Source organism: Canis lupus, chromosome 17 (assembly GCF_003254725.2).
Source record: "Canis lupus dingo isolate Sandy chromosome 17, ASM325472v2, whole genome shotgun sequence".
NCBI classification, from domain to species: Eukaryota; Metazoa; Chordata; class Mammalia; order Carnivora; family Canidae; genus Canis; species Canis lupus.
Window position 1 is genome coordinate 23,506,813 of NC_064259.1, and position 27,707 is coordinate 23,534,519.

At 44.0% G+C, this 27,707-nt stretch overlaps 1 protein-coding gene across 1 annotated transcript in view; it reads right to left on the bottom strand.

The window, feature by feature from the left end:
- ALK (ALK receptor tyrosine kinase) overlaps positions 1-27,707 on the bottom strand; it is a 680,397-nt gene that overhangs the window by 469,508 nt on the left and 183,182 nt on the right. Inside the window, exon 2 of the mRNA XM_035700451.2 lies at positions 15,653-15,772. Within this exon, the coding sequence (XP_035556344.2) occupies positions 15,653-15,772 (120 nt within the window). The remainder of the gene's footprint in view (positions 1-15,652; positions 15,773-27,707) is intronic.

Genomic DNA, 27,707 nt, shown 5'->3' on the forward strand with positions numbered 1-27,707 from the left:
CGACCACATGCTGAGTCTGAGGGGGGCTATCTAGCCTCTAGGAATGTGTGAGACTACCCAAGCAGTCATACCAAGGCCTGTGCCAAGGAAGCCACCTTGGCTAATCAACAGAGATGGGGGTCTTCCCAAGCTGAGCAGCGTGAAGGAGATTCCATGAAAGTTCTGGACACCATCTATAGCACCACACAAAGGTGATAGGGAAACACGGTGTCCTTTGGACACTCAGGTCTTCCCTTGGGTGGGCTTAGAAAATCCAACAGTCCTTCTTTGTAAACTGACCCAGATTCACCTCAGGCACCACAAAACTTCTTTGGATCAAGGCCTTTTATTCCTCCTTGATCCCGACCCTGGAAATCCAGAGACCTTGCACTAGTTTCCTCAGTCACCTCAAGTCAATTTCATTAGGGAAGCAGCAGTCTCTAGTTTTTTAGACTTTCTTTCCAAGGCTGGCTGGTTTCCAGGATCACTAAGAGCGGCTGTCCTGGGGCAGGTCCACAGGAACCCACCGGCTGATGTCTCTCAGTGTTAGCCCTCCATGAAGTTTAGAAACAAATATTGCAGAGTGAAAAGCAGAGTAATGCAAAAGAGAAGAACATCATGTTTATCAATCTTATGATGCTTCGCCCTTCTTTACTCTTTTCTTTTATTATGAGTGTTCTTTCAATCAAGCCTGGGGAGACTTCTTATGTTCTTGGTGCTGGCAGCACTGGGTATGTGTTTATAGAGGAGCCCTGAGGGGAGGAACTCCGTGAGGCCCATGGGAAGTATTTTCATAATTGACAATATTTACCAAGGGCTTACTGTATGTCGGGCCCCATATATCATTATCTTATTTGATTCCTATGAAGTAGGCAGTAGTCTTACCTCCACTTAATAGATGAAGACACTGAGCTCAGAGCAGTGAAGTTACATCTAAGTTACACATGAAGTGACTGAGTGGGCTTTCATAGACCTGATTCCCTCCTGGGACCCTGAGGCTTTGATGTCAGTATCTCACAAACAGGGAACTGTGAGCTAAAAAGGAAGCAGAAATAGCTGCCCTCATTCAGAGACACGGATACCAGTAAGGGTCAAGACCTGCAATGAGGCAGGTCAGGAATTGGACCCATGAAAAGAGACAAACAGGGCCAGGCTAGAGGCAGGACAGGAGCTGGAGCATCTGAGCTGCCCTTGAAGGAGATGGAACTGGGATTTCCTAAATGCAGACTGAGTCAAAGTTCATATTTCTAAAATCCAAGCCTTGCCCCCTGTGGGTGTGTTGACTCAGGAAGCCAAGGCTACATGTGCAGCCAGACCTGGGGCTCAAAATTCCATCTAGGTTTCCTAATATCTTCTAGGATATCTGCTGTGTTTCTTGGATGGAGTGAGGAGATCACAGTTGGGGGAACTAAAGGTGGGATGGGCAAGGTTTCTATGACCATCAGGGGCCCATGAGAGAGTTTACCCAACTGGATACTCAGCCACGGAATCTGCATCTGAAAGCAGAATCATCAGGTTTGCTGCTAGTTTAAAATATGGCAATATGATTGTTATTTTGCCTTGGTTTTTCCTGTTTGATGGCCAGGATGCACATGGCCTTGACTTTGGAACTGACAGTCCTCATTTGTTGAATGCTGGTCTTTGGTCCCACCCAGCCCTACAATCTTCTTCTATGTATCTATACCCACACGTCTTATTCATTAAGTGACCTTAGTATCATCAGGGTTGTTTCTCAGGGATAGAGCACAAGACATGAGTGACTCCAATTACACCATCTGCCAGATGTGCAGTACAGGGTACTCTCCCCCTTTCTCTGAGCATCGGTCATCTCAGTGATCAGACTAACTTCCCATCACTGCTAGAAGGACTCAATGAAACGAGGATGTGCTTCAAATGGAGAAATTTCCAACACACATTAACTGATTCAGAATTTGCACAGCCATGGGACACTTGGGTGGCTCAGTGGTTGAGCATCTGCCTTCAGGTCATGATCCCGGGGTACCGGGATCGAGTCCTGCATCGGGCTATCGGTGGGGGTGGGGGAGGGGAGCCTGCTTTTCCCTCTGCCTGTGCCTCTGCCTCTCTCTGTGTGTCTCTCATGAATAAATAAATTAAAAACCTTAAAAAAAAAAAAGAATTTGCATAGCCATACCCTATCTGAACACAGTTTCTCATTTACTATGAGAAATAGTATTTATAGGAGACATTCTACCCAGTGGCAGATGACTACCTCCTTGGTATTAGGTTGTCCACTGGGAAGGTTGGGCCTAACAACCTTTAGGTGATATTCACAGTGTCAAAAGCTATTAGAACTTGAAGTGACATTTAAGGTCAACTGCTTGTCCCACTGGACAGGTGAAAACACCAACACCCAGGCAAGGAACATGTGGCTGGTCAAGAGGGTCCTTCACACAGTGTTAAGGGTACTTCTCCTGGCTATGGAGGCCTGTTTGAATGCCATCTTCTCTGCATAGCACCAGGCATGGGCCAAGCTGAACATCAGACTTACTGAATCACCAGCTCTCACTTCCTCATGCTTGGCTTACTGGTACAGTTAAGCCGAGGCTAGGTTGCTTTAAGGATGGCATATACAGATGTCCGAGGATTCCTGACAAGCCTGATTTGTGTATTCAACAAAGAATCATATGAAGCATCATGCACATGCCACAATTCTCCTACAAGTGACGTCTTTACATGTCATAGACTAGGGCTTCATGTTTGAAGCTGCAGGTCATAATATAGAGCTCCAGAAACCAACATTCTCAAAACACTGGCAATCCTTCTTAAGGACTGTACCCAACTCAAGGGAACTCCCTTGGCTGCCACCAAGCCTGAGGCGCAATGCAAGGGCATCTCCTTTTCTCAAAGAATTCTCCAGCACCTCTCAATCATTGACCTTCTAGGTGATGAGGGACCTTTGGGACCATCTGACATGAAGAAACAGAGGTCCAGAGCTATAATGGATGAAAGTGCATGGGTTGCAAAATTGGTACTAAAGTTTAGTTCCTAACTGTATGATATTTATTATTATTATTCTCAGCTATAACAAAAAAACAAAATAATACCATCAACAATTAGGAAAATTCTCAAAAATCTAGCCTGTGTTTTTCTGGAATAAGCTAGCAAAAACATACATGGCTAGGTTTCAAATATCTCCCAATGATTCGATAGCTCAGATCACTTCCAGTAAGGCTTCCTGGCTTCTCTCATTCTCAATGTACTCTTCTGCCAACAAGCTGCTTTTTTGATGCTTGCTGGAAGCTCCCTGCCAGACAGTAGGGCTGTGCATAGGCCAGAAGCTATGATAAGAACAAAGGGAGAAAAGGCAGGGGCCTAGGACTGAAAGGGGAAGACCCCTAGAGAATTCTTGGAAATTTCCAAGCTCTGGGTTTATCAGCCTTGTGCTTTTGCCATAATTCATTTAACCACCTGAGTCTTGGTTTCCTCCTGTATGAACGTGAGAGATTTATCACAATAATGATGCTGATAAACATAATAATACCTGCAGTGATGATCAAACAAGGGAATGGATGTGGGCGTGCTTTCTTAATTAGGAAGTACTATATATGCACATCTTTCTGCCTTGGTTGAGCTGTGCCTCAGATCTACCACCAGGAGCCTCAGAATGAGGTGGACTGATTTGCCCTTGGAGGACCCAGAGAGACACTGACTAGAACAGGCATCTTCCTACCTTGCTCTGATTTATATCAAAACCTCAGGGGACCCTGGGGTGTCTGGGGAATACACAGGAGCACAGATGCTGCGCAAGATCAGTCTGCTTAAGGTGAAAGCTTGGCTCTGCCACTTTACTCGCTGCATACCTGGGATCAAATTATTTAGTCCCTCTGTGCCTCAATTCTTTCATCTGTAAAATGGGGATTAAAGGAGGGGCCACTTCAGGGGGCTGTGAGGAGGATTAAGTGCAATATGCATATCAAGCTCCCCGTGTGGCAGTGACTGGCACAAAGTTTATTATTATTTTTTAAAGATTTTATTTATTTATTCATGAGAGACACACAGAGAGACAAGCAAGGACACAGGCAGAGGGAGAAGCAGGCTCCATGCAGGGAGCCCAACATGGGACTCGATCCTGGGATTCCAGGATCAGGCCCTGGGCTGAAGGTGGCCCTAAACCACTGAGCCACCGGGGCTGCCCAGTTTATTATTAAATTTGGCAGTCACTGCTGTTGTTCTTCAGGTGGCCACAGGGCTTTGCCAAGGCAGAGGGGAGCTGAATCGGTGTGTGACCAGTGCGGAAGGCAGGAAGCTGTGGCTGTGGCTTGTGGAAGCTCCTTACTCAATCTTTGCTCTTTCACACACTGATCTAACTTCCCTTCGGAAGCGAAGTCACACTAGACCTTGAGTGGAAGAACTGCCTTCTAGATCCTGGCTCTGCTGTGGCTACAGGCAAATCATTTAACTTCCCAAGGCCTCAATGTCCTCATCTGAAAAATGAAGTGGTGGAATGAAATGATTCTCAGGCCTCTTCCATCTCTACCATTTTAAGACCAATTTCCCTTTTTGGGCAGATGGCCAAAACCAGCTCTCTAACTTGGCTCTAGCAGCTAGTCAACAGAATCCCAAGAGTCCTGACTTCTAGCCCAGGCTTGGATGATGAGGGACTTCTCCTACCCCTTGCTGGGTTATCTCCTAAAGGGGCACTTAGCCCACCAGTTACCTTTGATATTAATCTTCCAGCTGCCACCAACATATGGCCACTTACTTCATAAGACTAAGTATCAAACCTAGCCCCTGCCTGCCCCCCGCCCACAACCGCTACTCATTTGTCAAAGGGCCCCAGAACTGAAATCATTCACTTGCTTCCCACCAGCTCACTCCCTAGAATGCATCTGGGAACCAATCACCCAATTCAAGACATCTGTTTACTTCACTTATAATCAAGCTGCAGCGAAGAAGGGCTAAGTCTCCTTCAATCAATCAATTATATAAACACAGTCGCAAAAGAGTCTCAGAGAGGGTAGTGTGTGCAAGCATGCCCAGGATGGTGGGAGATAGGCGTAGAAAGCTTAATTCTCATTTATCTTATCTGTGGCCAAAGCAATGTTATGGATGGAAGAAATGGTACCCTGCTCCTCGACCCAGAACAGAAAATCGAAAATAATTAAAATCCCAGGCATTCTGAAATTAACCAGCCCAGCCTCTTCACTTTACAGATGGAAAAACCAAGGCCCAGGAGGGTGATGTGACTTGGCCAAAGTAGCAAAGCAAAGGGTCTGGAGAAATGAGAGCTGAGACCAGAACCCAGATTGGACTTCCAATCTAGTTTTTTGCCTGTCATTTCCAGGAATCACTCATGTAGAACATGGAGTCTCTAACAATATGAAGCTGACCCCACAGAACATGGTGAAAACCTTAGGAGTTTATACACTGCTCAGCATGACATCCATATGACTGGGATCATCTCTAAAACCAGAAGGTTAGAGGAGATCTCTGAGCAATGTGGCATCCTTGATAACCAGAGGAGGCAGATGGTCATGGTTGCTCTCAACCTCAGAACATGCAAAATGATCCTTCCCACTTACTCTTCTTGTCCATAATAGTGAGTATCTGCTGGGTGTTGCAGGTTACCAACCACGGGGTTCCTCCCTGATACCAATCTCAAAACACAGATAGACACCAGGCTGTCCTAGCACAGACCCTGTGCCCTTCGGGGACTCCCAGTCCAGGGTGGGGAGACGGACTTCTCACACCTAACTCTCACAGTTGGCAGACATGGTGAGGCCATGGGGACACAGAATGAGAGAGGGTTTCTGCTTGGGAGGACCAGAGACTCACAGAGAAGGCAATTTTAGGACTGCATCTTGGAAAATGAAAAGATTTTTACATGGTTTAGATTTACACTAGATAGTTCATTAAGAACAGATGAAGGAATAAGATTATTCCAGATAGGTGAGGAATTAGTATTGCTTATTCTTGTGTAGTTGTATGAATTTTGAAGCTGGGATGCAGAGGATTAAATCTTAGCATGGATAGTATTATGGTTAAACATAAAGTACTTTCAGGTTCCAGAGGGCAAAATTAGGGACTCAAAGAGTTTTAAGGAAAACCTTTCTAGCAAAGTAGAACCAGGCCGCTAAAATTGTAGGCCATTGGCTTCTCACTGGAATGGCTCTCGCTCTTCTTAAGAAGGTGATAGTGAAGCACCTGTGTTCTGTCTCATGGAAGCCTTTCCTCGAAATCAGTCCTTATAGTGAGGCTGTCAATTAGGAATCATGATCATTCCCATTTTTCAGATGACCAACAGAACTAGGGAGTGGTTTACTGGCTGAAGGTAGTGAAACTTAACAGGAATCAGAGCTGGAAATTAATTCTACCTCTTAGATCACAACTTGAGTTTCCTCCCCACCATTCTGTGATTTGCTGTCAGACAGAGGCTGGCAGACAGCTCACCTGGATGTTACAGAGGACATTTAAATAGGCAACAAGGAGGTATTTGGAAGACCTGTGGTTCACAAACCTAGTCGACTGTTCCTGGGCCCCAGATCTTGTTTTTAAGTTGCTATTCATAGTGATCGTGTGTTAACTAGACTGGGCCTGGCTGCAGGTCCTTCCACACCAGGATGCATTGACGCTACATTGATGCAACCTTTGGGACATCATCAACTTGCTGGATTGATGGAGACTTGAGGACTTAAAGTGATGACATGAATATAGCAATAGATAGGAGTGACATGTGAGGAAATGCTTTGCAGTCCAAGTACTGAGAAAATATGAATCATCACCCATGCATCTGCTATGAAAGATTAGATGTGGGCTCTCCCAAGCAGATGGCCTGGGTTTGAATCTCAGCTTTGCCCCTAGCTCTGGGCAGATCACTGACTTCTCTGGGCCTAGCTTCCTCATCTTAAGATGAGGCTATTTGACCAGACCACTGTGGGCCCTGATAGCTTACAATTTCTAGCAAACCAAATTATTCTAGGTATCTACTCAAATGGACTGGGTAAAGTTCTATTAATCTGAGGTCTTTTCTGGCATAAATAATTGCATCTGAGGTTGCTTTTGACAAAACATTTCATTTTCAGAGGATTTCCTCTCATTTTCTTCACTCTTGATCAGTCATTTTCCTGCATATGTTTTGGACACACATCTTTCTGGGCTGGTTAGGAATGCTCTGTATACAATATCTCAGATGTCCCAAAGCTGTCAAAATAAAAATTCCTCAGCTCACTCATATTTGCTGACCACGCTTTTTTTTAGAATGAGTAAAGAAAAAATAAGCCTGCCCAAAGTACTTAATGTCATAGCTTTTAATTCTAAACCAAAGTATGTCCAGCCCAGAAACTGTTCTCCCCTTAGACCTATGTTTTTCCTGAAACCAATTAATATATGACTTTAGGAACAAGAGGGCTGTTGAGAACACCCCTACCCTTTACTAGAACAGAGATCCTGAGGAGCTGAAAAGCTCTGGGTTGGGAACGAGAGACCTGAATAAACTCTTAGTTTGCCCCTGAATTGTTCAGCAAATGTTTCTATTTCATCTAATGTATATTTATCAAGAACTCAACTGAGAACAAAACACTGGCCCAATCATTAGAAATGCAAAAGGGAACAAAATGTGGATTCCTTGGGGCAGCCCAGGTAGCTCAGCGGTGCTGCCTTCAGCCCAGGGCCTGATCCTGGAGACCTGGGATCGAGTCCCACGTCAGATTCCCTGCATGGAGCCTGCTTCTCCCTCTGCCTGTGTCTCTGCTTCTCTCTCTCTCTCTGTGTGTGTGTATGTATCTCTCATGAATGAATAAATAAAATCTTTAAAAGAAATGTGGATTCCTTGACCTCTAAGAGCTTATAGTCACAGAATAATGATGACTTAGGACCACAAATTACTAAGATAAGTCACACTAAAAAGTGTGACATCAGAAATATAAGGTACTGCAGAAAGACATTACACAACTTTTCTTGGTGAAAAAATGGGGACATGGTAAGGTTTATGACCTTGCAGGCTTTTCTAATTAGGGGTTAATGTGGTAACCAGCTGCTAGGAGGGAATGCTTACTATACAGGTTTCTAAAAGGAAGCTCTACTAGTCTAATAGACATATTATGTCTTTGCTAACACTGAAAAGTCTTATTTCCCAAGTAAGCCTTCCTATTAGGTTTGTAGGATCATCAGTCCCTAGGGTATTGCACACATATACCAAACAATCATGCAAGAGTATTTAAGAAGCACCTTTCAGGTGGATATTTGGGACTATCTTAGACCTACAATAAAAGTGAACTAAGGTAGAATCTCTAGGAAGGGCAGGAGCAAAGAGCTTGGCAAATTGTAGACACTCGGTGGGTGAGTAAGTGCATGAGAGATACATACATATATATGTATTTACATATATTTATATATGTATAATAGATAAAAGCGATTTATTGTTGTCTTACATATCTCCAGTTGGGTAAATTAGACTCGTCTATGACTGGCATCAGCTGACCTAGTTTATACATCCCATATAAAGGGATGAAATATAACCTAGGAAAGTTACTTGGTTGAAAAGAAACATCAGGGAAGTCCCAGGTCTTGATGATAGATATCATACAATGGAGTTTCTTAGAAAATTTGGGATGTTCAAGAAATAACCATTTCCTGTACAGGTTGGAATCTTCTCAGATTTCAAGAAGGGGGGGATTATACCAACCCAATGTTATCAAAAAACTCTGTCAATTTTTCCATTAAAAAATTCCAAGGAGAAAGAGACATCAGTGTAGCCTGGGTATCAGGGAAAGCTCTGATGTGAAGGCAGGGGCTAACCAGGGCCTTACAAGCTGGAGCAGGTGGGCTCTGGGGATACAGGTTCAAAGGAAGGAAAAAAAGCAGTTGGGAGCAAAATGGAATAAGAAAGTAGGAAACATAGGGCATAGGAAGAATGTAAAACATCAGTAGTGTTTATGTAAGGGTGAGAAAAGGCCCTCACAGTCCTTGTTCCACTTTATCCTTCAGTGGTTTCAACATTGTTGATTATTTCTGTATCTAAAATTTTCATTGCCTTGGCTTCTGTGACTATACCATGTTCTGGTTCTCCTCCTATATTTCTTATTTCTCCATTTATGTGTGTCATGCTTCTATTCCTCTGCTAATTTCTTACACGCAACATCTAGAATCTCCATCCTCCAATCACCATCCCCAACCACAGCCTCTATGCTAATGACTCTCCATCTCACCTCTCTCCTCAAAGCCAAGACCTAAATTTACGACTTCCTGTCATCTTCACCTGGATGTCCTGAAGACATTCAAATATAACTTGCTCAGCATAGATCTCTCCATCTTCTCCTCTCTAGATGTTTTGGTCACCATCTTTCCTTGTCAATTGTTTCTCCTCCTCCCAGTTCAGTTAATATAATGTCTATCTACTCAACTACTACTCAAGCTGGACTCTCCTGGATGGACAACTACATTATGCTCACCCTATAGCCAGAATCTCTCCTGGATTCCCATCCTTCCATTCCTTTGCCAACCTATATGTAGGATCATCTCTAAATCCTGAGTATATCCAGAAGTAATTATTTCTCCAGACTCATCCCTGCTGCTTCCTCCCAGATAATCCACATCCTGTGTCACTGAGCTTGACCTGGTCCTGAATATGAAATTGCACATTCCTTCCCTCTGCCTGGAATGCCCTTTTCATTAGTTTAGAGTCTCATTGAACTGACCTGTCCTCATCTCCAGAACATCTAACTTCCTAAGTCCTCTAAGGCCAGTTCCTAAGAACTGGCCTTCTTTCCCTATGTTTCAGAGAGCTTTGAAGATACCTCTGTTTCCGTACCTGTCATCTGTGCCTGCCTCTTCCTTGAGAGTTCTTGAGGGAAAGGAGTGTGCCCTATTTGTCTTTATCACTGCTATGCCTAGAACAGAACCAGACATACAGTTGGTATTCAAAGAATGTTTATACCCATCCTCCTATTCTCTGTGGCATCAGAGACACACTAAGGGGAAAATGATGCAGGCAGGTAGGAATACAGAAACAACCCTCAGTGAAGAGGTCAAGTTTAGACTGGGCATCAGAGAACCACCTGCCTAGGTAGGATTGCTGCAACCACATTAGCAGGAGAAAGAATATGAGGACAGGAGATCAGACAGGCCCGAGTGATCCTTTCCAGATTCATCTGTCTCTATCTCTGTGTGTCTCTGTCTCTGTCCTCTCATTTGTCTCCCTCTTTTTTTTTTTTTTTTTCCCTTTGCAATGCCTTTCCCCAGGTCTGTGACTATTTATTTATTTATTTATTTATTTATTTATTTATTTATTTATTTTTGAGGGAGAGAGGAACGGGGAGCGGCAAAGAGAGAGAGAGAGAGAATCCCAAATGGGCTCTGTGCTGAGCTCCATGACATGCTCTATGCAGGGCTTGATCTCAAGACCTGAGCCAAAATCAAGAGTTGAACATTGAAGGGACTACGCCACCTAGGCAGCCCTGTGACAAATGTTTTAAATGGTTCTCTTTTGACTTGCTTTTCTTGCCTTTGTGTCAGTTGGTCAATCACTCTTTTATCTTTTAATCTGCTTTGTTTCCTTTCAGCTTCTCTTTACTCAATCTGCCACTAATGGAGAGAGAAGTTGTTGGTATTAATTGAGTGGACCTATGTGTTTTCATTTTAAAGGTAAGATATATGATGATGTGCAGCATTTAAACAACTCTTTTCTTGAAACACCTAAGCCATCTGCTTTTCATGTAATTTTCGTGGATTGGGTTCATTGGTCCCTAGCAGGTCAGCAGTCCTCAGGGTGACTGCTGTATCCTGTTCTTGGTGGTGTATGATTGTCAGCATTGCTGTATACCTTGGGACTCAGTCTTTTGGTGAATATATCCAAAGGCCTCATGCTTACCATGTTGTAGATTAAAATACAAGAGTATGGACTAGGAAAGAACTTGACTTCTCAGTTCAGTGGAGCAGGGTGGAAAGAGAACACAAAAAGGCCTGGCCTGTCGGGGCAGAGGAATTGTTAAGAAAGCTTTCAAACCTGACAGTGATCCCCAAGGGAAGTGGAAGTTGCTTTTCACTAACACCACATACTTGAGGGCGGAATAGGTGATCACATCCAGCCACATTAGATATGTAATTTCAGAAATGTGATCAAACTGACTTGCTGCCAGACCTAAGAAGCAAATCCCATAAGAGGTTTGTGGGCCTTTTTGTTTTCCATTTTTGATTCTGTGGTAGGTTTTTTTTTTTTTTTTTAATATGTTTAATTTACCCAGTCTTTTCAATCAAAGAAATTGATACACTAATAGGACTAGTGGATGGTGGTAGTGGCATCAAGGAGAGTAATTAAAAAGTCTAATTTTTTCTTTCTTTCCAATAGTACCAGTCCTTAAATTGTATGGATCCCATGGGCTTGAAAGTAGAAAAAGTTTTAACAGAACTTTGATTTAAAGTCCAACAATGGCTTCTTGTGCTCTGATGTTGAATGTTAGGAGGAATCTTTCTTTTTCCAGGCATCGATGTTGTAGCCATTGGGGAGCTGGAGGGACAAAGGACTATATTACTTTATTAGGGCTGACATAACAGAGTACTACAAACTGGGTGGCTTGAAATGACAGTAATTTATTCTATCACAGTTCTGGAGGCCAGAAGCCCAAAACCAAGGCATTTTCAGGACTATGCTCTCTCTGACCACGTTAAGAGGCGTCTGTTCCATGCTTTTCTCCCAGCTTTTGGTGGTTGCTGGCAATACTTGGCATTCCTTGGCTTGTAGATATATCACTCTAATCTCTGCCCCCATCATTATATACTGTTCATCCTGTATGTCTGTGTCTATGTCTCTGTTTTCTCTTCTCATAAGGATCCAGTTATATTGGATTAAGGCCTTCTCTAATGCATTATGGACTCGAGTTAATTATATCTGCAAAAATCCTATTTCCAAATAAAGTCACATTCCCAGGTACAAGGGGTGAGGACTTCAATATATTTTTTTGTTGAGGGCACACAATTCAACCTACAACAGGGAACATAGTCTATGGTGGGGAACACAAGACAGCCCATAGCACCCATGTATGCGAAGAGATGAATTAGCTAGACTGCCTGGGATAGTCTCAATTTGGGGACATCAAGCCTTGGTTCTACAGTTGCCTAGATCTTGGGTATCAGACTATTCATTCAGTCCAAACTCCAGGTTGTCCAGGAAATGAGAGCTCTCTCCATGGAGGGAAGACTTCATCTTTGAATTAACTTTGTGTTGTAGTAGAAAGAGCACTCTAACTTGGAGCCAGACAATCTGGGTTCAATCTTTTCTACTTGTCATCCTGCTCCATAACGGGAGCATGTTAATAAACTTATTTGACCCTCAATTTACACTCCTATAGACATGGGATATAAAATTATTTCATAACAAGCTTAAGTGAGAAAGAGGTGTGAGAGTTTTGCAAAATAGCGACATTTTTGTTTTTTTAATACATAAGAACTCTCTTTCTCCTCCTCATCTGGAGCAGAACCTTTGGTTATATTATGTTTTACATGTTGATATGATTCTTCCCATACCCAGAGTGGGCCAAAGTGAATTAAATTGGGCAGGACACCATCTGCTTCTGTAGCTCTAGAACTGAAGGTGATCACAGCCTCCAGGGGCCTCAATCTCTTAGCACCTGAAGCTACAGAACGGAACAGATTTTTATCTGGGTGGTAGAGAGAGCCCAGCCCTCTAGCCAAGCCTATAAATAAGTCTTAAGGCTTCAGAGCTGATGATAAAAGGAGGAAAAAAAGGTATTTCTTTTGATGCCCCCCCCCCCCCGCCTCCTTCGAAGCCTTGGGGAGGAATGTGTAGCTCTCTGCTTGTCAATGATGAAATTAGCGGGCTGCTGTCCTTCAAGACAAGAAGCGAGAAAGAGCTGGAATCTGATACCAAATGCCGCTGAAGAGAATATATTTTGCACAACATAAAAGGCCGCAACGTAAATTAGAAGAAATATGGGAAGACTTCAAAAAGGTAGGTCAAACTTTTTCCTCAAGCAGATAATTACAGGCTGGGGGTGAGTAAATCTTGTTAGCCTCTCTCCACCTCGTCCCTTCTCATAAAACACCAGTGAAAAGAAAGCCACACTCAATTCAGGATTGGACAGATGCCTGGGAGGGCTGGCCGGCCGCTGTCCATCACGATGCCTGTGGGCAGGGTGTTGCCACCCGCTCTTGTTGACCCCTTGTTGGTCCCACCCTCCAGGACACCCCTTCCTGTCTCCTCCCCAGAATGCAGGCGCTAGGCTCCCCCACTCAAACACCCCCATCAACTTGCTGAGACTCAGTTACTTCTCAGTGTCTGAAGAACTATCCCTTCAGGCAGCAATTTTCCAGTCAAATTTCTCTGCCCAAGTTTGAGGCCTTAAAATTAATGAAGTTGTTAACATTTCTTAAAATGTCTTTCACGGCAGTTGAAAGGTGTGGATTTATCGCCAGTGAGCCTGTTGGCCTGTCTGGTTCATAGAGATGTGTGGGTTGAGCCTCCCCCAATACCCTTCAGGGGACAGGAGTCCTGGCCTTCAGTTTGCTCTGCACTGTGGGATCAGCCTCCAGAGGCTGTTGTTGTGGCTGCCAGCCTAACTAGCTGCGTATGGAATTATGTCTCTGGCCTCCGAGCCCTGAGAGAGCAGGACTTGGTCTTACCTACCTTTGTGTTTGTATCCCCTCTGGCTGTCTGGTCCTGGACCAGACACACAAAGGTGATGGTGGAGGCAGGTGGGTCACAGCTGAATTAAATACACTTAAGATAGACTCTGAAATGACCACTGCACTCAGTTAGGGAGCCACCAATCCAGGATCAGTTCTTCCTCCTGTGAATCAACAGCAATAATGGTACTGCCTTTGGCATTTTCATCCAGCATTTGGGCAATGTTTGGCCAATGGTTTGGGTCCTCTCCTCGCCTAGAAGGCAATTTTCAAGGATTCTAGGCCAGAAAAGGAGTTTGAAAAGGATCCTGGGAATAGTCCTGATCTATACTTTTGCCCCAAGGCAGCATGCCACTCTACCTCATTTTATAGATCAGAAGGGTGAGGCCCAGCAAGAGAAAGTAGGTGTATGAGGGCCAAGCAGCGGTAGGTAGCAGTTTAATAAACTCCGGCGGCTCTCTCCTTTCAACCTGCAACCTCTTTCTGGATGTTCTACAGAGGACAAATGGAATGCCCTCTGTGTCATGCAGAAGGTATACCTGCCTTTTTTGGATGTCTTGCATTTTATAAAAGTTGTCATCCTGTGGAGATACTGAATGACTTTGAGAGCAAATTCCAAATGTTATCCAAAGACGGGTTGTATCACAAATCTGGTTACAAAGCAATAACGATACAAAGGACCAGATTTCAATTATTTATAGAGACTTGCCCTTATCACAAAATGACACTCAATGTCTGGCTTAAATAAAATCAAGAAGTAATTCTTATCTAGAATCTTCTGACAACTACTGATCTTCCTCTCCCACTGGGGAGGCTTCCCCTCCCACTAGAAGTGGCAGAAACATCCCAGCAGAGTATAATCCTATACTGCCCTAGGGTTTTGGATGCATTTGTTTTTTTAAGTTTGAAATGAAATGTACAGTTAATATGAACCAGGACCAGCTGCATTTATGCATGAGGGAGTAGAAGAGCTCTGTTAGGTTCATTTTTAAAAACTCAGGTCCAATGGCAGAGACTGAGTATCAGGAATAGGTAAATATGCCCAGAGGGGAATCTAGAACTTAGTGCTCTACCCGTTTCATAAATACTTAATTGGATCAGACCTCATGAGTTAAGTTCCATCCCTGGAAACCTTTTGTGTTCATTCATCATGCACAAGCCTTTATGAATACCTTTTGTGTGATATAATAAAGTGGGGAACAAATTCAGCTTAGTGCCTGCCCTTGTGGGGTTAACTCCAGAGAAGTTCAAGAGAAAAAGAAAATTGTCCACCTGGAAATACATCAGCTCTTTTCCAAACCTGCTCTTTCCTCTGCAGAGGCCCGGTTTCTATGAGCTGTCAGAACGTTAGGTGTTAGCACAGAGAATGAGGAATTCTGTACCATATAAATTCAGCCTCCTAATGGCTCCTAGACCATGACGCAGCAGGCTGAGCAAGTGGCTCCCTGGGAGGAAAAGTGAATGTAAGGGAAGAATTCTGGTTTTGTAGTTAGAGAATCCACTCTGTGCCATCTTCTAAGCTCAATTTCTACATCTGTGAAAATGGAAGGAGACCTGGCCTCCTTACTTCTGAGGTGGTTGCAGAACCACATGAGCTGAACTAATATCTAAGAACATGTCCAAGTAACTTTAAAGAGCTACCCAAATCTAAGTGAGTCACTTCTGGGGCCCCAGAAGACCCTTGACCTTCAGAACAATAATCCTTTCTCAAGAGATCTCCCTCATTAGAAACACACATGAGTTAGAACCCTCTAATTAGAAACCACAGTCGAAATGCAAATGAGTGTGGCATCTAGTGATTGGTCCGGGGTGTCAGGAAGATGATACACCATAAAGGCTAGGGATGAGTACAGCAGCAACGAAGCTGTCGTCTTCTCTACAATAAAGAAAGCACCTGTGGGTCTGGAGGGGCCAGGCCTGGCTGGAATGTGTGCCAGGAGAAGATGGAGGACACTAAAACTCACAGCTCCCCTAATTAGGAGACGGTGATTGTACATCACAAATAACTATGAAAAAAACACTTACCAAAAAAAAAAAAAAAAAAAGAAAGAAAAGAAAAGAAAAAAACACTTACCATATCGACTGCGATGAGACAGGAAAGGGAAGGAATCTTTCATTATCCAGGTCAGATTCCATGCAAAAGGATCAGGAGGAGGAGAAGGCAGGCTTGTTGGGGATTCCAAGGAGCTGTGACCTGGACATCAAAAACAGAGAGAACACTGATCCATGTGCTCAGGTACATCTTCTAGCTGTCACTCTTAAGGCTTATAGGAAAAAGTGTGTAAGGGGCTTTTACGTCATCCACTGGAAAAGCATGGGAAAAGACTGAGCCACTAGTAGATTGAACCGACTCAGCACGTCCGTGCCCGTTTCCTATCAAAGCAGCCAAATCTAAGAAGTCTGAATCTCATGACCAATGCCCTGCCAGAAACCTCTGGGAGACGAACTAGAACTAGACACGTTACTTAATGGCTTGGTCTAACTGCTCTATTCAAAGTCTGTTCTGCCTAATAAGAATTTGTACAACTTTATAGAGAACTTCAATTCATCTCCTTCAGATACTGCCTCTACTCTACTTTATGTTCAGACTTGTTATTTCATCTAACGTTGTTTGCTTGGGTTATTATTGTCTTATCAATGAGAGGGCTGAAATCGCACTCAGAAGTTACGATATTTTGACAATTATGCTATTTTCGGGGACAAAGAAAGCTAGGTGATGGGTTTTCCCACAGCCAACAGTTCAGGGAGGCACAAAGGATGAACATTCTGATTTGCATGAAAGAAAGAAGGGTTGAGAGAAAAGGAGCAAAAGCAGCATTATTCCTTCGCTTAACAGTACCTCAAGTGGGTTTTGTGTGGTGAAAAGTAATTATAATATATCTACAAATCAAATGAACACATGTTACAGGCTCTTATGCAGTTCTTCCCAGAAAATCCCCAACTCAATCACAATTTGCTAATGTTTTATGGCAGGCAAAGCTTTCGCTAAAGAAGGAACAGCCTTTTTGTTAAAGATGAGAATCAGCCCTGGTTCGTAGATAGATGTGTAGCAAGACCAAGTGAAGGGAAGTGGGAAGGAAGGGGACTAGGATTTCTTCCATAGCTTCTGTGGGCCACGTGATGCTGGGCTCTTAGCCCATGATCCCACAGAGATATTCACCGTGACTCTGTGAGATAAGCACCAGCACCCCCATCTTATAGATAGAACAACTGGGGCAAATGAAGGAATCAGGAGCTGAACCCCGGTTTGCCCAGTATCAAAAGGCCATGCTCCACCATGAGCTGGCTGGTTTGCTTCTCAAACAGAACTCCTCAGCTACCTGGAGGGACTTGGTGAAGAGAAAGAGGTGGAAGAAAAGAAAGAATACGAAGCAGCAGTCAAAGCCTTTTTCCAGTCTGTCTGCTTTGCACTTTCTTTCAGATCACCTCCCGCAGCAGCTCCTCCGGGCCTGCTCTCTTGCTTCCAACCCCTTGTGAGCAGCAAGCCCTCTTCAGATGCCTTAAGGAAATAACTGTGCTGAGTGATCGTGGCAGCCTCATGCTTCCAGACCCCTCCACTGCTTGGCCTGCTGGTACCATACCTGGGAGCACGTGCCCCTGTAGCTAGAACAGGATGGACATCCTGCAGTCACCCTCCTAAAGGAGACATCCTCATCTCTGACTCCCAAAGATTTGAGTAGGAAGTGCTGGCTTCTGTGGACCTAGGAAGAGTTTTTTACTTTTCTCCTCCATCTGATATAAAGAAATCGGAACGGAATTAGTTGGTGCCCAGATCCATCTTTCTGCTAACATTTCTACATATGGCTCGGGGGACATGGGCTGAAAGGGGACAGGAAGGAGCTCTGCCAATATATTTCAGGGAGAAGCCGTCTGATGTTACTTTTACATCAGCTCTGTTTTATAGATGGGCCCTAAACCACACAGGTCTACTTGGGGGCAGGACTGGGGTTTATTGGACTGAAAATAATAATAATAATAATATGAATTGAACACATACGGACCAGGCACTCTGCTAAGCATTTTAAACGAGCAATTACATTCATTTCTCACAAGAACCTTGTGAATTGCACTTTTATTGGTCCTCATCTTGCAGCCAGGGAAACCACTGAGGCTGAGGGAAGTTTGACACCTGGACTGTGGCCACATGGCCAGCAGGCAGGAGAACCGAGTCAGCAGAGCAGGTGAGCCTGATGCTATAGCCTACAGTCCTTCCGCCACCCTTCTGGACTCCCACAAACTGATGCAGGGGGTCCTGCAACTCTCTAACTGGGCTTTGGACCTCCACAGGGCAATGGCTAAGGCCAGATGTCACCACTGAGCATGCCCCAAAACAGGGCAACTGCGTGAGGGCTCTTTGAATTCATGACAGCCAAACCCCAGCAATGACCTCCATGTGAATAAGTTTGCGTCTCTAGGTCTGAGTCATCAACATAGCTCAAATTCATGTAGTTTAGAAGTGGGAGGAAGATCAAATCTCGGCAATATTTCCATGCTTCCAAGTAAGGTCATTTTTCTTAACCACACAGTTTGAGAATGGTACTGACTTTTTCCTGGATAAGAAGCACCAAGTGGATGGTGCTAGACTTCAGGAAGCACTTATGAATCTATGTGTGGGCACAGAATGGCAGATGATTTTCAGTATGACCAAGGGCCAGGTTATATATTGAGGGACAAAAAATATCTGAAATTATTCAAAAGAAAGAGCTGTGAGGGCTGAGTCATGGCCTTGCAAGTAGTGACGGGCATCACTGTGGGTCATCCCTAAAATAGGCTTAAAGCCTTTTCGATCCAAAAATGTCAACCAATTGTTGGGCATCTTCAAAGATGAATACCAGGGAAAATGCAGAAATATGGATTTTGCCCTTAACTCCTGGAATTTTTGCCAGGAGGCTGGGCTTACGTGGCTCCCACAGGGAGACAGGTAGTGATTTGCTGCATGCGAGGTCAACCAAAAGGATGGGCCTCCTCACCTGAAGAAGTTAAAGACCAAGAATAATACAGCCCACCTAAATGAAGCTGTTTGCCAAAATCTGAAGCATTGAGATAGATATGAATTCTAGCCAAAGTTCACAGAATCTGCATAAATTTAAAATGTAAAGAAGAAAGTACTTCTGCATCTAACAAGTGCAGGGAAGAGGATCTCTGTTTCCTTCATGCCCTCTTTCCTCCTCTTCCTCACCCTTGGCAAGGGTGGCAAGGGGGGTTTCTAGCACAGAGAAGCACAGATGCCACGAGATGCAATCCATTTAAGCAAGAGAATGTCTTGGCTTTTTGGTGCTTGCCTCTAAAAATATGAGGATCCAGAGTGAAATGGGCCTCATGAGCATGTATGTATGGGGTGGAGGTATGAAGTAAGGCCTACTGGCTCAAGAATAGTATATCTTGGACCCTGGAAAGAAGGCTGGAAAGGAAAGGAGAAGAGAAAGCAGGAGCAAGAAGCTTCCAGGTGCCCAAGGGAGGCTGGCCCGTGATGGCCGAGATCACCAGAGGTGGGTAAGATTGTTTTCGGGTTTTTTTTTTTTTCCTGGTGGCATCCTGAGCCCTTTGCACAGGGTGTCTGGTTAGAGTGAAACCCCCAACCTCTCAAGGCTCCTCTGTCTACTACAGATGCCAGGTCCATCACTGTAATAACTCCCTTGCAAACAACCACAATCCCTCTGCCTCATTCTTCCTTCACAATTGTCATGAGCAGCTGAGCATGGTGGTGGGAGAGGAGGGAAGCAAAAGGGAAGAGGGACACACCATTATGCTGACAAGTTTCACTTTGAATTCATGACAGCAAACCTCCAGAGGACCCTCAGTTCTCCCCAGGAATCCTCCTGCATTCCCTGCTGAGATCAATGCACCCTCCACCTCTCCAGCACCACCTACACCTCAAGCCCCTAATTTCCTTATTCCACTACATTCTCATGCAGTGGCCTTGTTTCTCATTCCACTGGGAAAAGAGAAGCAAATCTACCAACTTGTAGGTATCAGTTCCTGTATACACTACTGCCCTCCTGTTACAATGGACATACCGTCTACACTCACAAGCAGCAGCAACCTCTCCACTTAGGTGCTCAACCTACCTTCCTCCAGGAATCTGCTGCTGCAACAGCCACCCCCACCTCCCGCAGTCTCCTACCTCAACAATGTCCCTCTACCAAGTCAATCTCATCCATAGCAAACATATGACATCTTTAAAGAAAAAAGAAAAAACCTTCCTAGACCTTCACACTTTTCTTCAACCATTATCCTGCTATTCTGTTCTCCTTTACAGCTAAATTTCTTAAATGATTTGTCTGTGCTCTGGTTTCCATTTTCTCCTTCCCCTTTTCTTTTTAACTTAACAAAATAAAGGTTGTCTTCACTACCCCAGGCCAAGGTCACTGGGGATCTAAGCTGCTGATACAATGGACAGTCCTGGTTTTCCTCTTACTACACCTCTTGGCAGCACATGAGCCCGCTGACCTCTCCCTGCTTCTTGGATTCCTCACATCCTGGTGACCACATAGACGTTGGATGCCCTCAGTCCTCACCTCCTACTCCTATGGCAGGTCCTCTCTATTGTTCTTTGCCAGATCCTCCCCATTTTCCATCTGTACAAAAACAAACAACTGCCTTTACCCTGCTCCACACAAACACACAAAAACAGAAAACCAAAACAACAATAGCCAAAAAAACCAAAACCCCAAACTATTCTCAACTTTCCAGCAGCAACTGTGTAGAAAATTTCATGCTGAATACTGAATTTCATCACAGTGGTTTTACCCAGCTGATAGTGATCAACGACAATGAATTTCAAGTGACCCCAGGGCACTAGAACTTCCTAGACCTTACTAGAGACTCTTGACCAATGAGCAGGGAATTTGTTTTAACACAACACTTGCATACTTAGAAACTCATTCTCTCCCATCCAAATTGCTGATTCCTAATTCTGACTTGTCAATGACCACCAAAGAACCCTGTTCCTAAAGCTTTAAAAACTGTGATTTTTCTTCATTACAGAACTACTCAGTGAATTTTTCCTTGCCTGATATGTTAAATATGCTCAGTGTTTATTTTTGGTTTTAACACAGATGGTCAGGGGATGGGGTTATCTTTGTTTTATTATTTGACCATTGTTAAAAGTAGGGAAGTTTGGGCCTTTTCTCTTCTCCATCTAAGCTCACTCCCAAAGTTATCTCACCCAGTATCATTCCTTTAAAGATCACCTAACCCAACTTCCCTAAGCAGCAACATATATGTCCAACTGCCAGTCTGAAATCTCCATTTTGTTGCCTGATAAGTATCTCAAACGTAACATGTGCCAAACTAAACACTTGTCCCCCGCTTAAACTCGGGTGTTTCCATCCCAAAAAGTGATCAGAATCCTTCTGGTTGCTTAGAGCAAAACCGAGAGGGATCCCTGACTTCTTTCTTTTCCCACCCTCACATCAATTCATCACCAAATCTTGCTGGCTCTACCTGGATTTTAGCCCTTCCATTTCTCTCCCATCACCACTCACCCTGATTACTGTGCTACCCTCCAAACTGGCCTCCTACTTCTGTGATTATTCATTTTCAGGGTGTTTTCCACCAGCGTGTAGACTATCCCTTCAGCCCTGAAACGGCTTTCATGTTTCTTGCTGTGGCCTAGCCCTTGATAGCCCCACATAATCTGACCTCATTTCCAGCCATGTTTCCCTTGCCTGTGGAGCTCTGGTTCTACAGGCCTCATTGCCAACCCTCAAACTTACCAAGCAAACCCCTTACTTCAGGGCCTTTGCATTGATGGTTCTCTCAGCCTGGAGCTCCTCCTTCCCAGAGGCACATGGCCATTCCCTCTCCACCCAGGTATCTGCCCAAATGTTACTTCCTCAGAAAGATCTTCCTGATTAACCTTCCAGAAACAGCACACCCTGTAAACGCACTCCCTATGCCCTTTAGCTGCATTTATTATTTCTCACATTTACATCTACTCATTATAGTGTATCTCCTGCACAAGCCACTGACAACTCCCCATGCCTGGCACATAGTATGCACTTAGTAGATATATTTCAAATGAATGAAACCAGCGCCCTCAAAAAAGTATTAGCTCTAGTGCTTACCAGCTGCTGGGCTTCATGCTAATCACATACTCTGTGGAACCTAAATGTTCCCAAAAAGATAAGACCAAGGATAACGTATGTTGTACCAACCCCCAGGGTTTTGTAAGGGCCAGATGAGCTAATGCACGCATGATCTACTCTTTAAATATCAGTTATGCTGGTCTTTTAGTTTTATGCTTCTATTTCTGCTTCAGAATCCAAAATGAATAGGAGTCTTGGTTCCTTTCCTATGTCCAGGGGTTTCAGATACAATGTCCAGAAATTAAAAGTGCTCCCAAAAAGCTGTTTCTGTGTTATTCATCAGTTAATTATTAACTCCACCAACTGTCCACAAACTCAACTACCCCAGATCCAGTCAATTGCCAATATCTTTATTTCCAGCCTTTATTTCACATGTCTTACTGTGGGTCCACTTATTCTTAAGCCAATGTACATAATAAAGTAAATATATCATACTCACCTCAGTATAAATAATCAAGAGCTATTTGTGTGTGATAGTTATTTATATAAATGCCCTGGGGTCACTAGCAAGCATGTTTTACAAATCTACATCAATAAAATGTAAAAAATGCTTCTATTCCAAATACTCCTTGGAACTATTCCTGCCTTGCCTCATACACATTTTACTTATTCATTTTCCTTCTGACAATAAAACAATCAGTGACAGCCTGCTAGTTTTCCTCCCTTCTTTGAAAACACACTTAATAATGTATTCTTTTACAATGATTTTGTGTCACACAAAGCAAAGCTTAATGTGGTCAAATAAATAGTGGCCCGAATGTCGAATGGTGGTGGTGAGCAGACACACAGGGCAGGCCTCCTTGACTGGTTTCCAGCAGCCCGAGGAAGCCGATTCTGTATGCAGCAGGCTGAGCCCACACCTGCTCAGCCAAAGAAACCCTCCCAGTGAATTTACATGTCTACTAGTGTCGGCAGTGATGGTGGCGTTGTAACAGGCAATTCATCTAGGCTGAAAAACAGAGATGCGATTTTCAGAGAAAAGACAGGGAGAGATGTGCAGATGTGTCCTTTGTCCTAAACCCACAGACCTTCCACACCTTCGCTAGGCCTGGAAAATGAGGGGGTTGGATCAACTGTTCACGATAGGTCCTCTCTGGTTCCCATGGAGTTGATTCACCATGCTTTGCTTTTCCATTTCCTTCCAGCTGGCTCATTCAGAGAGGGGCTATTAGTGTCAGGGCGGGGTGGGGGGAATGTGAATGGAACCCAAAGGCCTGCACTCCACCTTGTCTTTCTCCAAGCTCCACTCCCACACTGCCAAGAAGGTCTGTGCTCTTTCTTTGCAGCTCAGGTCCTGAAGCAAAAATTATTTCCCATAATAGTCCCTTGTACTATTGAAAGTCATAGTTGCAATATGTTTTTTTGTCTCTCCCCAACCCCAAAAGGATTCGTGTATATGAATGAACTGCTGAGTTCATTCAGCGGTGAACCATATTTGTCAGTCAGGAAAAGCAGGCATTAAGGAATATTGAGGGAATGTGAAAGAAATTATTAGCCTGGTGCCTGCCCTTGAGGAGACGGTTATCTTCAGGGTATACGAGACCCACACCAAAAAAGGCATCACAAAGGGGTTTCTGCAAAAATGGCTGAAATGTGTAAAGCTGAAGCCTTCATGCTTCTGCCACAACTTACTTTCTCGGCTGTATTTCCAACTCAGAATCCTTTCACATTCTGTGATCTCTAGTACACATGTCTCCAAACTTTTGCCTAAACTGATCTCTGCCTAGAACATCCTTCTTTAACCAATGCTTTCCTAAACCCTGTCCTTCCTTTAAGTTCTAGACGAAATCCCTCCCTCTCTGATGTTCTCCATCCTCCCTGAGCTTGAGCCCCATCAAAGAAAACCCCCAAGCTTGGATTCAGAATGGACTGACACAAAACTCAACTGAAGGCACCTGGGTGGCTCAGTCAGTTAGATGTCTGCCCTCAGCTCAAGTCATGATCCCAGTGTCCTGGGATGGAGCCCCACATCAGACTCCCTGCTCAGTGGGAAGTCTGCTTCTCCCTCTCCCTCTGCCCCTTCCCCCAACTTGCGCATTCTTTCTCTCTCTCTCTCTCTCTCAAATAAATAAATAAAATCCAAAAAAAAAAAAAAAAACCTCCACTAGGCCCTCCTGCTCATTGATCCCCAAGACTTATCACTACTTGGGATAGTGGTGTTTAGGTCCTTTATCAAATGTTGTTCAAACTATCTTGGTTGTTCATGACAACAGATATGTTAATGTCACTCACAGATCTCAAGCTCACAAATTTAGAAGAAATTAGAGAAAATTTCTCATAGGGGCTGTTGTTCTGTCTCATGTAGGACATTCTTCCTACGATCAAGATCAGGGTCAAATCAGGGGCTTAGACTTCATGCAGCTCCCAATCAGTTGGGATACCATGCTTATGTGGTCCATCAACGGCTTCTAATTCACAGCCAAAGCCAGATGATGAAGGCACTATGACATTTGATGTTGCCTCCTTCAGAGTTTGTGTTCTAAGCTGCTACATTTTGACTTACATAGAGATGATCTCAGTGACCCAAGCAAGGGCTCATGACTGGCCTGTGACCCTTGCAATGCCTTCTCTTGTCCTGCAATTCTTGTTCCAGGTATACTTAGTCACTGGTTCTACCTGTCTATCCAGGGTGAACTCAACTGTCACTTATACTAATTTACAAGAGCAACAGAGAATGTATCATTCCCTAGGTAGCTTGATTCTTCACACTCATACACACACACACACACACACACACACACCCCAAACCTGACAGGGAAACATGATTATCTGTTCCAGGTCCATTTCTGTGGATTGCTTGTATTCTACTCTTTATGAAATTTACTGCTCTGTGATCTCAAACCTATTTTCTTCCCCCCAAAATACACTGAGTAGAATAATATTCAAAAGGAAGACTTTGAACTGCCACCAGGCCTTTCATCTTGTGATCTCAGAGAGCTTTACCAGGCACTAAATAATTAATGTACTGCAAGTGACACAAAGACCATGCAGTCTAGAAAACCAAGGAGTCCATCAATGGAAGACCTTGTGAAATGAGAAAGTGCCTAGAGGGACAATCACCAACCAATGGGCCCAGTAGTTTCTGAGTGGGTTGAAGAAGACCCAAACTATCCAGGAACAACTGGCTCTTGTCTTGACCTGATGTTTCAAGCTGGGAAGGAATAGTTTCCTGGGTAAACTCTGGAGAGGGAATGTCCTCCTTTCATTTTTTTTTTTGATGTCCTCCTTTCACAAGAAGAAGTTCCAGTACAGGAGAGTGGGTATTTCATAAAATTTTTTAAAGATCTATTTATTTATTTGAGAGAGAGAGAGAGAGAGAGAGAGAGAGAGAGAGCGTGAGCATGAGGGAGGGGCAGAGGCAGAGGGAGAGAAACAGACTCTGCTGAGTGTGGAGCCTGATGACATGGGCTTCAATCTCACAACCCCAAGATCATAACCTGAGCTAAAATCAAGAGTCAAATGCTTAACCAACTGAGCCACCCAGGCATGCCCAGGAGAGTAGATATTAACTACTTACATAATCACCATGATTTTTGACTCACTGATGCCTTTTGGAGTCATTCATCTCATAATCCTGAAAATAATCATATTAATTATCCTTTTTTACAGATGAGAAGATTCAGGCTCAGAAAACACAACTTTCCTATGTGAGGTCATATAGCTAGTATTAGGACAGAACATATGACTGAGGACCCCTGTATATGGATTAACCAGAAATGCCACTCTCCAACACAGACCTCCTGCAGATGATGCTGACTGCCCTAGAGAACAGTGACATCGAGTTAAACATGGCAGAAAGATTGATCAGATCACAGATGCCTGTAGCATTCTCCTGAGGATGACAGATTCACTTCAGGTCAACCAGGAGGTGACCTGGAAATATACACCTTCAATCAGGGCAGCCGGCTATCCAGGGCCTCAAGCTGCACCTGCACTGTTCCCATGGCAACCACCACCAGGTCTGATCCTTGGCCCTTGAGATGGGCCTTGGCTGGTCCAGGGAGAGGATGCTTGGGATGGGGGAAGGAGAGGGGCAGAACACTTTCCACTAACTTCCAGTCCTTTCAATCTCTCTTTATCTACTTGTCACCCTCTCATTTCAGGAAAGGGTCTATCCTGCAGGAAACTGCACTTCAAATACTATTTCTGAGAACAAACACCTCTCACCCATGGCTGGACTCATTTCCAGAGAATGGAAGCAGAATGTGTGAACAGGCTGGTGTGCGAAATAGAGACCCAGGTTCCTGGGAGCAGTGATGTTACTGCGTGACCTTGGGTAAGCTACTTAACCTTTTTGAAGCTTTGTTTCTCTGCATATAAAACAGAACTCATCATGCTTTTCCATCTGACTTTAGGGATGTTCTGAGAATTAATGAGACAGTGTATACAAAGCCCTCAGGCTCTTTTGAAGAAAGATACACTAGAAATCCTTGGGCTGTTACCAAGGGGCATTGTCATGATGACACATTTTAAAACATTCTTCACCTGTATTACTAAAATAAGCTCAGCTTGTATTAAAATAGGCCAATAGCCTAATTTGTTTCTCCATATTCTAATGCTGCACTGCCTTTTGGCTTCCTTTCACCTTGCACTGTGAACAACCATGGTCAGTGTTACTCTTGACCCCTGTGCCGAAACCCGGGTGAGAGTCGGGAAGGGCTCTAAAGACCATTTGTCTATGTCTTCCTATCACATATACAAGGAAGCTGAAACACAGGAAAGGCCATTGCTTTACCCAGGATCATCTCACTAGTGAAAAAATAAGAATCTGATCTTGTGACCCTTCATTCTATGCCTCACCCAACCACAGAAGAAGGTAATAAAGAAAGAAGGAAGGAAAAGAAACAGGGAGACAGGTACTTTTGCTCTTCAAACCTTTAAGCTACTCTGCTGTGCAGTACTCTGGGATGATAAGGAAACTAAGAAAAAAAAACAGTACTTCATGTATATACCTATTACATATGCCAGCCCCACACTGGGTGCTTTATAACCATTGTCCCATATAAATCCTATAATTTTCTGAGTGGGGGATTATTATCCCCATTTCTAATGAGAGACCTGATGCTCACAGAAATTAAGAAACTTTCCCAAAGTCCTGGACTAAAAAAGAATGGAACTAAGATTAATTAATTCAATGAATATTTATGGAGAGCATCTCCTCTGTGCCAAACTCTGTCCTTGGCAGATAGGATGCATTAGGGAGCAGAATTAGATGTTACCCTCTTAGAGCTTATAGGCTGAGGACCTTAGAGGATGGTGAGGCAGCAGAATGCAGTCCAACCATCTCACAAATCCTTGTAATGTCTCAACATTGACATGTGTTGTGAAGGAGAGATACATGGCCCTATGAGAATGTATAAAAGAGAGACTAGGCTTCGTCCTTAAGGCCAAGGTAGAACTGCCTGAGAAATTGATGCTTGAGCTGGGACCTAAAGTGGATAAGTGGAGTTAGCCAGTTCAAGGGAGTGGCATGGGGAGGGAGGTCAAACAAGGAAGGGGTCTATTCAAGCCTAAGTCTGTCTCAGTCTAGAGTATCTGCTCTTTATTCACCACCAAGACGGGCAAAGTGTTACTGAGGACCCCTGCTGTAAGGACCAACCAGTAATGCCACAGTCTAGCTTAGAACCTTTTGGAGATGATGTCAGTTGCCCTGGAGAACAGGGACATTGAGTTACACACAAAAGAGAGATTGATCAGATCACAGATACCTGTATCATCTTCCTAACTCAGGGTGAGATTCCCTTCAGGTCAACCAGGAAGGTCAACGGAAACATATGCTTTCAGTCAGGGCAGCAGGCTCTTCATGACCTGAAGCTCAGCCAGCACTGTTTCCATGGAGATCACCACCCAGCCTGGTGCCTTTCCCATAGATGGGGATTTGGCTGAACCAGGGGAAGGACACAGACAGTGAAATTTGCCAGAAGCCTAGCAGTCTGATGGAGGATGCGCTGAGGAGGAAAGCCCAGGGGATTAGATCCACAGAATACAAGCACATAGTCATACACCAAAGGGAAGGACTGAGCCCTGGCATCTGGATTC